We start from the raw sequence: 17,231 nt of genomic DNA on the forward strand, positions 1-17,231 counted from the left end.
CATTTGTACAGTGATGGATGGCAACCAGACTTTTGGTGGTGAACACGATGTAGTCTAATATAGAAGTTGAAATATAATGATGTCCACCTGAAATTTATATAATGTTATAAACCAACATTACCTCAATTAAAAAACAAACCAAATTTTACGAATATAACCTTAAGCTTTAAAAGATATCAGATGTGTGTGAAATGCAGCAGCACTAAGAGCCTATCTATATACTTTTTTTAGGAAAGAAGCATATTACAGTCGAGTCTGTTTTCTATTTGTACTGCAACGCTTCCATTATAGTTAATAATGGCAATCAGCTCAGACAGCTTTTTCTTCATGTAATTTCTTTTCACATAAAAATGAAATAATGACCTCTAGTGGAATAAACCCAATCTAGTACCCACTGTAGTTTAAAGATTTTATTTATTTATTTTTCCCCCAAAGCCCCAGTAGATAGTTGTCTGTCATAGCTGCACATCCTTCTAGTTGCTGTATGTGGGACGCGGCCTCAGCATGGCCGGAGGAGCGGTGCGCCTGTGCGCACCCGGGATCCGAACCCAGGCCGCCGGCAGCGGAGCGCACGCACTTAACTGCTAAGCCACGGGGCCGGCCCCCCACTGTAGTTTAGTATTACATTTAAACTATTACTAGACTGGTTTCACACTGCAAACATCTAGACGTTAAAACTCAAAAAATAAAACATAGTTAAAATCTTTTATGTTACATTGGCATTTGACTTAAAACCAAAATGAGCTGCCATATGCACTGCTTTTAAAACAGAGAAGATAAGATGAAATACTCATTAGCATCAGAGTACTCAATTTGCAATTACATATCAATATTTAACTCTACTTCCCTTTTAGCATATAAGCTCCATGAGGGCAGGAGTCAACTTATGTTTATTCACTCCTTGCACCAAGTCTTTTCCGTTTGTCCTCTTCAAATCTCCTCTCCACCTTGTTGCATTACTAGGCTGGCTCCTTTGCCTTCTGCTTGGGTTCCATTAATAGGAGCACCAAAGACCAGAGGATGGAAAAGGATGAGACACACAGACACACACACATATGCTCTTTCTCTCTCAATTTATATAACCTTATAAGACCTAAACCTTTTTTTCCAATAACAATCTTTCTGCTTCTTATTTAAAAAACAAAACTCCACATGCATGATTAAATGAAAACACAGATTTAGTTCTCCCCTAATCCTCAAAGTTAGGTTTTTTCCTAATCATATAAACAAATGGTAGTAAACTTTACAAGGACTGTACACACCGAGAGGTATTTTTCTCTAAGCTTAATCAATTAAAACAACTTTTAAAAAATCCTTATTAATAACTGGAAAGAATCTAGTTTTGCTGTCAAACAAAATTAGTCTTCTTCCTTTTGTTCTTAAAAACTCCTCGTAAAAGTATTTGATAAAGGAGCCAATGACACGTACACTCCACATTAACAGGTTTCAACACTGCTCACAACTGATGATCTAGTGAATGTTATCTGCAGTTTCAACTCAAGAGAATGTAAAACTATATTCTATTGAGAACTTAAAAAATGAAACAAAACCAAAAAAACGTTAACAATGACAAAAAAATCAATGACTCCTGAATTACAAGATGACTATCATCTCTTACTAAGTATCTAAGTCTCCATACTAAGTTTCTAAGTCTTCCTGAGCAAAACTCAGGAAAGGAGAACCAATTCTACACCCCATTCCATAGGACTTTAGTTCCTGAGTACCAAAAAGAATTTATTATTTCACTTGTAGTTAAGCTCCACAGAACGGAGTCAAAGTAAAACAAAATGCATACTCAGTGCATGTGAAGTAAAAAGGTGTCTATTCTATATATATTCATAAAAGAAATATTTTAGTTTAAAAAATTGAAAGTCTGATCTAAGAATGGAATTATTCTGGGACTGCCTAGTAGTAATGCTTAGATCTTACTGAGCTAGTATGATGAATATATATGAACTATTAAAACTTAACTTGATATAGTCAACAGACAACTGTCCTACATTTATGTTTATTAAAAACTGACATAAACAAACAAAACCTGTACAAAAAAGATGCCAAATCACATATCACTTTGAAACAGTAATCCTGAGAGACATTATCGCCTAGGACCCCCTCTTCCTCTGCCCCGGCCACGTCCTCTTCCTCTTCCTCGGCCTCGGCCTCTTCCTGCAACTGAGGGAAGAAAAAAACAAAGTAAGGTAAATTCTCTTCTGGGCTGATGTTACCTGGCCACCACAAAACAGCATCTATAGTGAAGAAAACCTTAACTCTGCTTCTCTTAAAGGTAACCTCAGAGTCACCCCTCCCAACACATTATCATGCAGAACCAAGAACTGTTGGCCTACAAAGATACTTTTTTTGTTTCGTTTGAACTTATTTACTGAGAAATTCATCAAGTTTAAAAACATTCTTTGTTTGTATCATGTGTCAAACTCACCACAAAATGAAATGCAAATGATCTGAACCTCACACAAGGTGGAAGAGATAATCATATTAATGGAATAGAACATGAACACCATGTGCCAGATTTTTCGTTACTGAATAGAATCCAACCAAGCAAGAGCCAAGAAAGTTTAAAATATATTACATCCAATAACAACCTCATGACTCTTCAGAATCTTAAATCATTTGATCCAATCATAACCTAGTACTACTCTAATCCATATGGAAATATCCCTGTCACCTAGTCATCCAAACTCTACCTGAATATCACAGTGATGGAAACTCATCTCCCAAATGAACTTATTTCATCTTCAGACAGATATGAATATTAAAAAATCCTGACATGGAGTTCAAGTCAGTCACAACCTAAATTTCTACCTACTGTTTATAGTCTACCACTCAAAGCAATAAAGAATAAGTCTAGGACTTCTGTTAAAACAAGGCAGATTAACCACACACATCCAATTCCTTCTGAAATACTACTCATAATAGAAAAGGGATAAAGATGATAAACACCTATAAGCAGCAAAAAAAAAAGCAGAGAAAACACAGTGGTTGAAAGATTTCAACAAACTTTTAAGCCAGAAAGTAGATGGAGAACTGTAAATGTTTAGTAAAAGGAAGACCAACTCCCAAAAGATCTAGGACCATGGAAGCCAGGGGTAAGATGATGAGGCACGGGGCTGAAAACAGAAAAAAAAGGTTTGACAATCCTTATGTGGAGCAGTAGACTGGCCAGGCCTCTTCCCCATCTTGCAAAACTAATGATTATATCCCCAACAGGTAGGTAAGAGAGGAAAGGTAAAATAAACCTACAGATATTGAGGCAAAAAGGCTTCATATTTGAAAACACTTGCAAAGTAAACAGCAGCAAAAGGCACAGAGCTAAGGCGAAGGGAGAGGGGGATTAAGTCGGTGTTTCTCAAGCTATGGGTTGCAACCCGAAATTTTTTTTAACTGAAAGAGATTAGGATAAAAAACTTAAGGGCATTTGCATGAATTAAGACTAAGTGATTCCTCCTAAGACTTTTGTTACAGTTATATGTATGAGTGGGTCACGATGCAAAGTATATTTCTTAGTGTGGCTGGAAGGGAGAAACAAGTCTCAAAATCGTGGTATTACATAAACATCTACCCAGCTCTTTTCTCCTGCCCTGCTCCTATAATGCTGGCTGCCAGACATAAGTCTCCCACAGTAGGCAAATGGAATCTTTTTTTTTTTTTTGTGAGGAAGATCAGCCCTGAGCTAACATCCATGCTAATCCTCCTCTTTTTGCTGAGGAAGACTGGCTCTGAGCTAACATCTATTGCCAACCCCCCTCCTTTTTTTGCCCCAAAGCCCCAGTAGATCGTTGTATGTCATAGTTGCACATCCTTCTAGTTGCTGTATGTGGGGCGCGGCCTCAGCATGGCCGGAGAAGCGGTGCGATGGTGCATGCCCGGGATCCGAACCCGGGCTGCCAGTAGCAGAGCGTGAGCACTTAACCACTAAGCCACGGGGCCGGCCCCAAATGGAATCTTTTCGTGAGAAAACCAGCTCCAGAAAAAGACTCCCACATCCAGAAAATTTCGGTCTCCTCAGTGAAGAGGTCAACTCACTTCTAAACCACCCTACAGTGAAACCCACCAGCTGAGGAGTTCAGCCTCCCTTCCCAGAACTTCTCTTTTTAGAGCCCTAGTTAAATAATAGATGGACAAAGTGCAAGATACTTAAGGCAACAGATGTTAGCTCAGGGCTAACCTTCCTCACACACACATACACACACAAAAAGACTTCCAAAAACCAAAATTATAATTAATATTCTAACAATATTTTTCAGATAAAAAAATTACATCCATAAAACAAGAACAGGATTCTGTGAAAAATTATCAGAGTACAAGGAGGCTTGAGATTAAGTATAAACTATATTAAAAGGTAAGATCAAGGAAATTTCTCAGAAGAAAGAACAAAAAGACAAAGAGAGAAGAAATAAGAGTGAAAAGGTAAGACTTAAAGAATCAGTCACAAGACTCAATTATTAAGAATTCCAAAGCCACGGCCGGCCCCGTGGCTGAGCGGTTAAGTGCTTGCACTCCGATGCTGGCGGCTCGGGTTCGGTTCCCGGGCGTGCACCGATGCACTGCTTCTCTGGCCATGCTGAGACCACGGCCCACATACAGTAACTAGAAGGATGTGCAACTATGACATACCACTATCTACTGGGGCTTTGGGCGGAAAATAAATAAATTTGGGCCGGCCCTGTGGCTTGGTGGTTAAGTGCGCGCGCTGCGATGCTGGTGGCCCGGGTTCGGATCCCAGGTGCGCATCGAGGCACCACTTCTCCGTCCATCCTGAGGCCGAGTCCCACATACAGCAACTAGAAGGATGTGCAGCTATGACATACAACTATCTACTGGGGCTTTGGGGGGAAAAAATAAAATAAATAAAATCTTTAAAAAAAAAAAAAAAAAAAAAAGAATTCCAGGGGCTGGCCCCGTGGCTTAGCGGTTGGGTGCGCTCGCTCTGCTACTGGCGGCCTGGGTTCGGATCCCGGGCGCGCACCGACATACCGCTTCTCTGGCCATGCTGAGGCTGCGTCCCACATACAGCAACTGGAAGGATGTGCAACTATGACATACAGCTGTCTACTGGGGTTTCGGGGAAAAAAAAGGAGGAGGATTGCCAGTGGATGTTGGCTCAGAGCCGGTCTTCCTCAGCAGAAGAGAGGAGGATTAGCAGGGTTGTTAGCTCAGGGCTGATCTTCCTCAAAAAAAAAAGAATTCCAGGAACAAAGAACAGAACAAGCAAAAGAGAAGAAATTCATCAAAGTTATACAAGTAAATTTCTTGGCTCTAAAAGGCAAGAATATCCACATTGAAAGGGTCCACCAGGTACTCAGAACAATAAAATGGAGGGAAAAAAGGTGAGGGCAAGCAAAGACCCTATGCCAAGTCATTAAGAAATTTCAGAAAAGGGCTGGCCCCCTGGCTTAGCGGTTAAGTGTGCGTGCTCTGCTGCTGGTGGCCCAGGTTCGGATCCCGGGCGTGCACCGACGTACCGCTTCTCCGGCCATGCTGAGGCCACGTCCCACATACAGCAACTAGAAGGATGTGCAACTATGACATACAACTATCTACTGGAGCTTTGGGGGAAAAAAATAAATAAATTTTAAAAATTAGTAAAAAAATTAAAAAAAAAAAAAAAAAAAAGAAATTTCAGAAAAACAGGAATAAAGAGTCAATCTCCAAATCTTCCAAAGTGTGTAGGGGGTGGGGAACAAGGCCATGCACAAAGGGACGAGAAGTAAGAACAGCATCAGTCTTTTTAATAACAACACCAGGAACTATAATACACTATACGCACTCACGGCAAATATATGAGATTAAAAAAAACAAAAACACCTGTGTTGTTCACATAGGTTTATATTTTGAATAGTGGATTAGGGTATAAATAGACCATTCACAAAAACATTTATAATCTTTCAAACTTACCAGCTTCTCTTTTCTTAGATTTCACCTTCGGTTCAACATCCACAAGTAGTGTATCCAGAGGTAAGCTGTCTGGTAGAATAAAATACCGAATGTTATTTCCTCGAATACTCAGTGTTTCCAGCTGTACAGGTTCTCTGTTCTTCAGGGTCATTTTCACAGCTTTAAGATGTGTATTCATGCTGACATCTACACCTAAAGGGAAAAAAATAGGGCAATTATTAGTATGATACGAAGGCAACCAATTAATCAAACCACAGTCAACACCATATTACAAAGAGTACTGTTTGTTCTGCTACAGTGCAAGTTTCTATGACATAATTTAGTCCAACTGCTAAATGGAGGAATAATGCCAGTTAAAATCAGCAATCTTTCCTTCACAGAGATTTTCCCTAGCATGCTAACGTTTTGCAGAGTTAGGTATGCTTACAGAAGTGCATGCAGCAAGCCCTGGAGGAACCGTGACTGGTATACATGCCTTATTTCCAGTGTCCCCATGTATCCTATCTCAGGGTTGGCAATGCTTATTGCATGGTTCTCCCACTGTCTCCATAACTTCCTTACACCCAATTCCACGAAGCTATCTTCATCTTTGTTTTTAAAATAAAGTCCTATACGTACTGTAGTATTTTTCCTTATTACTAGAAATTCACGTCTTTTTTGTGTGTGTGTGTGTGAGGAAGATCAGCCCTGAGCTAACATCCGTGCCCACCTTCCTCCACTTTATATGGGATGCCACCACAGCACGGTCTGACAAGTGGTGCATCGGTGCGTGCCTGGGATCTGAACCCGGACCACCAGCAGTGGAGCGCACGCACTTAACCGCTACGCCACAGGGCCAGCCCTCTCACGTGTCTTTTTAACTGTGTTTTTTGGGAAAGGATTGTTACTCTTTTTTTTAATACTTTTTTTTTTTAATTTTATTTATTTATTTTTCCCCCCAAAGCCCCAGTAGATAGTTGTATGTCATAGTTGTACATCCTTCTAGTTGCTGTATGTGGGACGCGGCCTCAGCATGGCCGGAGAAGTGGTGTGTTGGTGTGCGCCCGGGATCCGACCTCGGGCCGCCAGCAGCAGAGCGCGTGCACTTAACTGCTAAGCCACGGGGCTGGCCCTTTTTAAAATATTTTTGATTACCAAGTTGCACAGGTTTTGAGTGGTCTGCCCTCAAACTACTGCTCCCATTAAGCCATTACTTTTAGTATGAGATTTTACAAAATAAAAGCAACGTTGCCTTGCAAGAATATATGGCATTATAGCAGCAACATCTGATTATTGGAGGCTTTACCAATATATGTGAACAAATGGGAAACTAAAGCTCTAGTTAATTTCTGTCCTTAGAAAGTTAACGCTAGAAAACATGAATTCTTTCAACTTTCCCAACATTCACCTCAAAATTTTCAGTATTATTAATCTTTTCCTCCTTCCTGCCAGTCAGAGGAAGAGGAGGTCCTCTTCTTTCTTAAAATTAATATACTTTTGATATATTCCATCTCCTTGAGGACCTTGATCCATCAAGAGAGGAAAAAAAGAAAAAAAGATTTATGAGCTCCTTCTATGTTCCAGGAATTGCATGCTAAGGCATTTTAATTTAATCCTCAACATCCCTATGGTAGATAGTATGACTATCTCCCCTGTGAAGGCTACAATATTCACATAGGACCCAAGACACTTGTAACAGTGGTTGTCAGTGGGGGAAGGAATTGGATTTTTACTGGATTTTGCTCCTCCAATTTACTAAAACTTTCCCACTAGGAAATCATTTAAGTGCCTACTATATGTTAGGCAAACCTTGCATTACATTATTTGCGTGTGGGTGTGTGTCTTCCATCACTAGATTTTGAGCTCCTAGAAAGCAAGAACACTCCGCTTCCTCTACAACATCTAACACAGGGCTCAGGAGAGAGCAGACAATTATTGTTTACAGAATTTTAACAGGACAGCAATTACACTTCCTCAGTTATGGTCAGAGACTGCATCAAAACCTTATACTGTACTGATTTTCTTTCACAGGAACTGGTGTTGCAAAATTCTAGTGTATTTACAAATAATACCAGTTTAATATTGTATATTTCTCTTGGTTTATTCAGATGCTGGATCTACACATTAAAAAATTATTTATAAATTTATAACTTAAATATTCCAGAGAATGGGATCAGATGCTAAGATAGAATTTTATTTCATTTGGCTCATCAACTCTTTTGAAAATTTGAAATCTTTTGGGACATCTACTATGAGTGAAGAAATGTAGTGGCCTTAAATATAAAACCAAATATACAATATTATCAAAGCAAAGAGTTAGACCTAACTAGTTAGACCTAACTCTTTGCTTTAGACAAAATACTTCAAAATGTTATGCTCACAGCTATTGTCTTAGTGAGGTTAAAATTATGGTTCCTCGCTACCCCCTCCCCATTTACCACATATTTTTCACTCGAGGTAATCAGACATAAAAACCCCATCCTCTATTCAAGGACTTTACAATCTCTACAGAGAACACAAAATCCTAAAAAGTAAAATGTATTTCGAATGAAGCAACATTCCAGGCAGAGGGGCACACACATTGGCAAAGGCATAAAAGGCACAAAAGCAGGAAAACAGGGGTCACATATAGTTTGGTCGTAACATAAGTACTTAAGGTGAGGTTTAAGTAAGAAGGTCAATGAAATAATTCAGACAAAAACAATGAGATCTATATGACAATAATGTTCATTAAGCAACCAAAAAAGAACTCTGACCTGCAGGTGGAAAAGATTTAAAAAAAAAAAAAAAAAAAAAAAAGCGTTATAAAGCAGTCCAACCTCCATACCTGTGATTGTTCCATGGACCTGTGTTCCATTCTTTAATTCAATGGTTACAGTTTCGTGACTCAATTTCATCAAAAATCTATGAAGACAGTAGGAATAAAATGATAAATTTTCACTTTTAACACTTTAAAATCATGTTTATTAAGTCAAAAGGGTGAAATTTCCAGCTGTTGAAAATCTGCTACGAATAAAATAAATTTTCACTTTTAACACTTTAAAATCATGTTTTAAGTCAAAAGGGTGAAATTTCCAGCTGTTGAAAATCTGCTAGAGATGTTATCTGTATCAATTCTTATTAATAATCTGCATAACAATTTCAGCTTTCCCTGAATTATACCCTCAACATTTATGAAGGAGCATAATAATAAGAGAAACTGCCATTTGGATATTTCTGATTCTCTAAACCATTATACTGGTAGTCTAGCGTTTAAGATTCAGTGCTCTCACTGCCATGGCCTGGGTTTGTTTGCTGGCCGGAGAACTACACCATCTGTCAGTCAGTTGTCATACTGTGGCGCCTGCGTGCTGCTGTGATGCTGAAAGCTACGCTACAAGTATTTCAAGTATCAATAGGGTCACTCATGGTGGACAGGTTTCAGTGTAGCTTCCAGACTAAGACTGACCAGGAAGAAGGACCCGGCCACCCACTTTCCAAAAACTGGCCATGAAAACCCTACGAATAGCAGTGGAGCATTGCCCGATATAGCGCCGGAAGGTGCGAGGATGGCGTAACAAGATGGAACAGGGTTCCACTTCACTGTATATACAGGGTCACTAGGAGTCGGGATTGACTTGATGGCACTAACAAAAACCATTATATAGCTTAACCTCCAATCCAGACATACAGATCTCAAAGTCATTATAAGCCACAAAATTGAAATCAGGAAATTATAATTGGTAGTAAAAGATTACACACTTATTGTACATGTCTAAATAGAGAAAAGTAAAAGTCTCCCTTTTTAACTCCCTCTTTGTATGCAGGGCTATTCTTCTACTACATTTTTACATGCATTTATAAGCATATGCATAAACTTTGTTTTTACATAAATTGGACCATACTTTAACGACTTCTATAACTTGTACTCTCATTTAGCAGTTTATACTGAAGATATTTCCACGGCCACATATATATATTTTGCTATTACAAATCCATTATGCAAATCCTTATCAATACTAATTGTTACCAACCTTCTATCTCTAGGACAATCTCTAGGAAGACAGATGGCTAGAGTAGTATATAGGTTAAAGTTATAGTAACCAAGACACAGGAACAACAAATAGATCAACGAAATAAAATAGAGTCCGGAAATAAATCTACATTTATTTAGTTGATTTTCTACAAAAGTGCCAAAGCAGTCCAACAGGCAAAGGAAAGCCTGTTCAACAAATGATGAAATCCATAACAACATGGAATAATTAAAAATTCATATAGAAAAAATGAACCTGGACCTCTAACTCACACCACTTACCAAAATTAACTCAAGATGGATCACACCTAAACATAAAAGTTAAAATTATAAAGCTTTTAGAGAAAAACAGGAGAAATCTTCATGGTTTGAGAGTAGGCAAAGGTTTCTTTGGCAGTACATAGAGAGTAAGAACCATAAAACCAAAAGCTGGTAAATCAAGACTTCCTCAAAATAAACTTTTGCTCACCAAAAGACATTACCTACTAAGGAAATGAGCAAGCAAACCACAAACTGAGAGAAATTATATCTGGCAAAGGATATATAAAGAATTCCTACAACTCAACAATAAAAAGAAACAACACAATCAAAACAAGACACTTCACAAAGACATGCAAATGGCCAATAAGCAGGTGAAAAAGTGCTCAATATCATTAATCATTAGAAAACTGTTAATTAACACCATGAGACACCACTATACAAGGACTAAAATGGCTAAACAGACTGACGACAACAAATGCTGGTGACGATGTGGAGCAAGTGGAATTCTAATACACTGCTGGCGGGAGTGTAAAATAGTACCGCCTTGGAAAATGGTCTGGTAGTTTCTCATGAAACTAAACGTTTACCTGTGCTACGATCCAGCAACTCCACTCCTAAGTATTTACCCAAGAGAAATGAAGGAACAAAACACAAAACTTACACAAGAATGTTCAAAACAGTTTTACACAAAATACGTAACTCTTAAATGCACAATGGACTACTATTCACTAATAAAAAGGAATAAATTAGCGATACACGCCACAATGTGGACGAATCTCAAAAAAAATATGCTGAGTAAAAGAAATTTTACACAAAAAGCAGGCATACTGCATGATTCAAAATATATCAAATTATAAATATATGAAACTATAAACACATTCAAACTGGCAGGTATCGAGAAAATGTACTTTAAATTCTGAGACTTTTTCTCCAAAAGTTCTAGCTCAAACAAAAATGGACTAAAAATTAACCTTAAATGCCTTCTCTACAAAGTCCACCCTGAATAAAATATTGACGGTTTTATATGTTATTTCAAACATACTAGAAACTATCTACTTGTCTGTCTTCATCACAAAACATAAAGTTCCAACAAGGCAGGGGCTCTACCTTCTGAAAAAAATTCCAGTATATCTCAATAAAGCTGGAAAAAGACCAACTTATGAAGTCAGAAGTCCAACCCCGATTTTAAAACATTTCGGAAATGGGTTTCGGTATTTCCAGATAAACTCCCGCAACTTCTAAGTACTCTTTTTAAATGCGACGTAAGTTTCATCACGAAAAGCGGATCAACTTAAACTACTTTCGCAGAAGCATATAATTTTCCTTTTCTTTGTCTCCCACGTTCTCAGGGAGCGTGGACCTACCTATATTTGCCGGTTCTGGGAGCTGAAAGGAGCCAGAAAAGTAACCTAGACTAGAACACGAGTTGTACTCGATATAAAAATCGGTAAGGAACCGAAAGTACGAGTTTGTAAGCCTGGCGCTGCACCTTTAAGGCCTCTAAGACACTAGGTGGGAAGAAACGTCTCGGCCTTACGTCTACTTCTTGGAAGACACGCGGGATCCCCGCGCGATTCAGTCCGAAAGCCACGCGCGAGCGCCCGCGGCCTAGATGGGGCGGGAGCGGCGGGCGCCGGAGGCCGTCAGCAGGCCGCGCGCGCACGCGGCTTTCGCGCCTCCTGGAACTGGGGCAGCCCGGCTCCCGGCCCAAACCGTCCGTTCACAGCTCCCATCCCGCTTGGTCACCTCCTCACCTCACGAGCTTCATGCTAGCGGCGCCGTCGCCCTTTCGATCCGAGAGTGCACGCAACGCCACAACCAAGCGCCAACGGACTGGGAGTATGAATGGCCGGAAACGCCTACTGCCGGGGCTCCGACGCAAAGAGCGCGCTGAGCACTGCTTACGCACGGCGGAAACGCCGAGGCCGGCTGGGCCGCACTCACTTCCGGCGCGAGGGTCGCCACAACGGGCTCTGGCGGCTGGAGGTGTACCTTGCGACTGCTGAGGGCGTTAGGACTAGTCTAAAAGGAAATTTCCCGCAAGAGGGAGATTTGAGGAGATTAAATCCAATTAGCAGGCCTGTCGCCGTCGCACTTCGCCACGACAGGGCGCCATGTGTTATGCAGCACTAAATATATCCCTGCACGAAGGGAAATTCTGAGAGAAGCCCAAAGGATTATGCTAATTCTGCTCCAACACCGGGAACCTCAGCATTACTTAATGTACCTGAAGAAAATCACACGATTTAGCTGATTATTTTTACCTTAAATTCTGACCACAAACCTCAAAGAGGTACTACTCAGAGACTGTGTTATGCTTCTATAATAATCTCACAAATTAGTTCATATCTTCTTTCTTTCCTCCTTCTGAAACCTTTTACAGGCCATCTCCCAAATCACTCTCTGCTAATGTTTCATACTTTTTTAAGAAAACAGAAGCCATCCTTCTGCTTTCCTTCCTATCACAAGGGTGGAAGCATTGTTGCTTCTTTCAAAGGTAAATTCTTTTTCATTGTAGCCTGGATCCCATCTGTCATTTTCTCAAGAATTTTACTCCTTCAGTTATCCCCTTCTAACTTGAATCATCAATTTCTCCTTCTCTACTGAATTTTTTCCATCAGCAAACAAATTTATCTTAGAAACAAAACAAAGTTCTCCTTTGCTGCAGCTCCAGCTACTGCCAGACTTCGATCACAGAAAAAGTTCTTGAATGAGCTGTCTACACTTATTTTATCATCTCCAATTCAGTCTTCAAACTACACTGAAATTGCTTGTCTAATAGTTATCAAAACCTCCAAGACAAACTTCTATCTTCATCTTACTCAATATCTCAGAAGCATTCAACACAAACACTCCCCTTTTGAACACCCTCCTCTCTTGGCTTCCAGGATGCCAAGCACACCTGGTTTTATTCTTATCCTACTAGCTACTCTTTCTAGGTCTCCTTAGCTGCCTCATCCTCTACTGAGCCATGACATATTGGAGTGCTTTGGGGCTTTCCCTGGGTGTAGTCTCCTTATGGATACTTTGGTCTTTAGCCTAGGTGATCTCCAAAACCACAGCTTTAATTTGTATCTCCAGCCTGGACTTCACCTCTGATCATCAGAAGTCTTGGGTGTTGTAAGGCAATGCTCATCATATTTTAATATGCATAGGACTCACCTGGAGGAAACTTTAGAATGAAAATTCTGATTCAGTTGGTGTGGGGTCCGAAATTCTGCATTTCTAACAAGACTTTAGTTGATGAAGATGCCCCTAGTCCATGGACCACAATTTGGGTAGCAAGACTGTAATTGACATTTGTGTGTTGTCTTCTCAATATGTATCCCCTTCTCTTCCCAACAGTTCCTAATAGTGTCCTGGTGATCCATGTGGTCCTAAGGAAGCTGACTCTACCCTTAACTGTCACTCATCACATTCCACTACTTGTCCACAGTGGGCTTGGGATGTAAGCTGATCCAATCAGACCTTCGCAGGGAATACTCTTCCCTTTTGGATGTGAATGGAGAGGTAGTAGCCTCTGCAGTTTGGGAACTCACCTAGAACCAAGAGAAAAACCAGTCTTAGGAGAGACTTTTAAAAAAAAACAAAACTCATGATGATATTAATGAGCCCCTGGATTAAAAACAAGGCCTAAATGTGCCAATTAAAATTAAAATTAAATAAATAATTATATTTATGTTTTATATATATTTTATATTTATTATATATATTTAATATGGTGTGAGACTTGTAAGGATTGCTATGCTCTGGATCGTGGCCACAAAACAAATATAGGGGAACAGATCACTCAGAAGCAGAGGCCTATTTTGTGGGAATGGAAACTTGTAAATATGGTTTGTGTGTGTGTATGCCAGAATTTAAGTTACTGAAGATAAAGTGGTTTACACACAGAAAGAAATTACACCAGTTGTCTGACAATCTAAAGGTGAAAGAAGATATAAGTCCGATGCTCTGGTAGATAACCAGCTTCAATCAGGTCAGCAGTCTACTCCTGACTTTTTTCCCAATTTAAGACATTTGGCATATGTCATTAAAGAATATACTTATAGGGCCGGCCCCGTGTCTTAGCTGTTAGGTGCACGCGCTCCGCTACTGGCAGCCCGGGTTGGGATCCCGGGAGTGTACGGACGCACTGCTTCTCCCACCATGCTGAGGCCACATCCCACATACAGCAACTAGAAGGATGTGCAACTATGACATACAACTATCTACTGGGGCTCTGGAGGGAAAAAAAAAAAGGAGGAGGATTGGCAATAGATGTCAGCTCAGAGCCGGTCTTCCTCAGCAAAAAGAGGAGGATTAGCATGGATGTTGGCTCAGGGCTGATCTTCCTCACAAAAAAAAAAAAAAAAGAATATACCTATATTAGGAATTGGAGGTGGGGGAGGCAGTAGACAGGCTTTTGCTAAGTAACACAACCTACGGTGATGTGGGTAATGGCCTCACCTATTTTGTTTTTTAAACCATGGAATCTCCCCAGACTAAAGTAACAAGCAGTTCAATAAAGTTTTGTGGGAAATGTCAGAAAAACATCAGGCTTCTCAAACTTAGAGCACATTTTGGTTGTACCTGGCTTCAAAAAAAGAGGTCAGGAAGGGAAGAACCTACCTATGATCACCTCTCTCTAGATTCTCAAAGGCAAGAGTAGCGTTTATCCATCCTCACATCTCTGCAAAAAAGGAAGGAGTAGCACAGAAAGCGTTCAAAAGCAGTGTGGCAACCACGATCCTAGTGACAGAACGCTGGATTCTATCTTTAGAGGCTTCGAAGAGCCAAAGCTTTATCTGAATACCCGCCATGACTAAATCTAGTGGAACATTATACAATTTCTTGTCGACGCTTGTGCTTTGGTGCACAAGGAGGAAAGTGTGCACGGAGACGGTGAAGTCCTGCATTTTTTGGAAGCGAGGGAGTGCAGTGCCGCGGAAGGAGAGAGAGGGTCAGTTGCCTCCTTTTTTCGTTACATTGGTCCATGTCGAAGATTAAAGGTATGTGACCTGGAGGTCGCAGAAGAGCAGTACCCGCAACCAACAGAAGAAGCGGGGGCGACGAATTTCCACGACAAACCACCACCGCTGGGGGCGTGGGTGTTATTATTCCACGAGACGACCGCGGGAAGAGCAAGAGGCCGCCGCCAGGGGGCGCCGCCGCTTCCCCGCGAGCAGCCCACCCGCGGTGAGCGCACGCGAGGCCTCCCACCGCGCCTGCGCCGAGGATGGACACAGGCTCCCTGTTCCCCGACGCCCAGCGGGCCCGGCCGGGTGAAAAACGGAGTGACACGCAGCGAGCGTGGCGGCCATCTTCGTCTTCTGGGTACGTCAGCTGAGCCGGTTAGGGCTGAAGAGGAACGTTGCGCAAGCGCGCCCAAGACGGTCGCAGGTAACTCCCATCTGACCGGCGAGGCGTCGCCGTCGTCGCCGGAAGTTCGGCGTTTCTGCGCCGCGGGAGAGGCGGCGGTCGCGGCAGAAGCGGCTGAGTGTCTCTTGATACCCGGATGTGAGGCGATCTGCTGGCTCGCGTTGGACCCTCAGGGAGGAGTGAGGAAGGTACGCGAGCGTCCCGACCGTCCCCACCGCGTGGTGTCGCGCCGCCTGCGTCCTCGCCTCCCTTTCTCCAGTCCCTCCGGAGAGCCGGAGGGTTCTCCCCCTCCCTGTCCCCCCTCTGTGTCGCGTTGTCTCGCACGCCTCTTCCCACTTCTTTGGTCCGGGCTCCTGGCGCCCCTGGGAGGGGTGGGAGGCGACCAGCCTGCGCGTTTCGGCTGCCCAGTCGCCGCATCACCTGCTGCTGCTTGCCGGGCGGTCAGAGGTAATGAAGGGGCCGTGACCGCGGACGGGCGCAGGCCGGGGCTCCCTAGGCGGCCGCGAGGGTTCACAGAGCGCGGCGGTCTCTTGCAGCCATTGCGACTACTGGGGCGGTGAGGGCGGCGGCCCGCAGGTAGCCCGGGCCTTGTCCCCGCCCCCGGCGTCCCTCTCTCCCGGCGTCTCTCCGGAGCCAGCCCCACCAGCCGGCGCGGAGCTGCGGTCCCTGCGGCTTGCTCCCCTGCCCCCGCCGCCCCTCGCTGACCCGGCCTGAACCCTCAGGCCTCTGCAGTCTGCGCGGCGGGAGATGGGCATCTTGGTTCCTCAGTCTTTAGACTGGGAGGGGAGCAGTGGCCCGGGTCCAAGCTCATAGAGCAGTTCGAGTTGGGCAGGGGGCGTCTGGGCACAGGTAGGGCTGCTCTGGCGTAGAAATGGGTGCATTGAGGGCCGTAGTGAAGTTTATAGAGATAGAGAGAAGCGAGCAGAAGGAAATTGGTCCTCGATTTTCATCACTATTCATAAGGTTCTTTTACTACAGGGGTTTGTTGTACTCAGGCAGAATGGGATAGCAAGTCCAAAAATTAGAGAACTCTCCCACCCCCACACCCCCAACCTTCCCCTCCCCCACCCCTCAATGTTAAGTTCTGAAAACCGAGCAGGTACGGTGTTTTCCGAGAGAGGAGGGCGCAGCAGGGAAGGAGGAAGGAGTTAAATCGTTGAGATTTGAGAAGTGCTGTGAACCTTGTTTTCTGTAGCCTTTGGATAGCTGAAATGGATTAACTGCAGCACAAAGTATTTCAATAGTATCATCGAATGATATTTCAGTTAATAGTCTTTGCAGAAACCAATAAGTGAATGCTACTCAGTGGAATAGCAGGATGTTGTGTGGGTTTTGTTTTTTCCTTACCTAAACATTAGTTTTTAAAAAACGGAGTAAAACACGGATTTCAGTTTAAAACATTCTGCTTTCAGATAACTATGCTGTATTCAGCCTCTCTTCTGATTAGGTCCTTAGTTTCTGCTTTGCATGGGGCACCAGCACCACTGGAACTTTTTTAATTTGAAAAAGTTAAAAAATTCTCACCATGGAATTAGATGTGAGGGTAGCATGAAAAGTGCTTAAAAAGTGCTTAATTTGGAAGCTGCAAATTCAGGGCTAGGGCATGTGAGGAAATGAGAAAACTAACAGAGACACTTCCTCCTTTTAGGCAGAATGCAGTATATGCCCCTTAGGTCATATGTGTGACTTTGGAAGTACTCTTCTT

At 42.3% G+C, this 17,231-nt stretch overlaps 3 protein-coding genes across 6 annotated transcripts in view; 1 reads left to right on the forward strand and 2 right to left on the reverse strand.

Annotated features, from left to right (window-relative positions):
• Window positions 1-1,056: 1,056 nt before the first annotated feature.
• SNRPD1 (small nuclear ribonucleoprotein D1 polypeptide) lies at window positions 1,057-12,055 on the reverse strand. The gene is made up of 4 exons (XM_004421041.3): window positions 11,920-12,055; window positions 8,720-8,796; window positions 5,914-6,105; window positions 1,057-2,172 (listed from the first exon to the last, which is right to left on the reverse strand). Exons 1-4 carry the CDS (start codon window positions 11,931-11,933, stop codon window positions 2,096-2,098), a joined length of 360 nt encoding a protein of 119 aa, XP_004421098.1. The 5' UTR covers window positions 11,934-12,055; the 3' UTR covers window positions 1,057-2,095.
• Window positions 12,056-12,104: 49 nt separating this feature from the next.
• On the reverse strand, window positions 12,105-16,064 carry LOC147915258 (uncharacterized). The gene is made up of 2 exons (XM_087439013.1): window positions 14,777-16,064; window positions 12,105-13,704 (listed from the first exon to the last, which is right to left on the reverse strand). The coding sequence occupies exon 1, from the start codon at window positions 15,941-15,943 to the stop codon at window positions 15,500-15,502; it is 444 nt and encodes a 147-aa protein (XP_087295139.1). The 5' UTR covers window positions 15,944-16,064; the 3' UTR covers window positions 12,105-13,704; window positions 14,777-15,499.
• ESCO1 (establishment of sister chromatid cohesion N-acetyltransferase 1) overlaps window positions 15,565-17,231 on the forward strand; it is a 79,607-nt gene continuing 77,940 nt past the window's right edge. For 3 of the 4 annotated variants that reach the window (XM_087439007.1, XM_087439011.1, XM_087439012.1), the window contains exon 1: window positions 15,565-15,714. The gene's annotated coding sequence lies outside the window, so the exon portion shown is untranslated. Of the gene's footprint in view, window positions 15,715-15,808; window positions 15,974-17,231 lie in introns of those variants that run through there. The other variant, XM_087439008.1, reaches the window with a different exon arrangement.

This window comes from Ceratotherium simum, chromosome 14, assembly GCF_057802395.1.
Source record: "Ceratotherium simum simum isolate JZ-2026a chromosome 14, ASM5780239v1, whole genome shotgun sequence".
NCBI classification, from domain to species: Eukaryota; Metazoa; Chordata; class Mammalia; order Perissodactyla; family Rhinocerotidae; genus Ceratotherium; species Ceratotherium simum.

Bases quoted from the DNA above. Each gene is read 5' to 3' on its own strand.
- LOC147915258 (XM_087439013.1), bottom strand. From the start codon at position 15,943: ATGCGGCGACTGGGCAGCCGAAACGCGCAGGCTGGTCGCCTCCCACCC.
- SNRPD1 (XM_004421041.3), bottom strand. The intron at 6,106-8,719 runs GTATGGAGGTTG...TTTTCCCTTTAG, and splicing joins GGTCCATGGAACAATCACAG to GTGTAGATGTCAGCATGAAT. The intron at 2,173-5,913 runs GTAAGTTTGAAA...TTCTTCCCTCAG, and splicing joins ATCTAAGAAAAGAGAAGCTG to TTGCAGGAAGAGGCCGAGGC.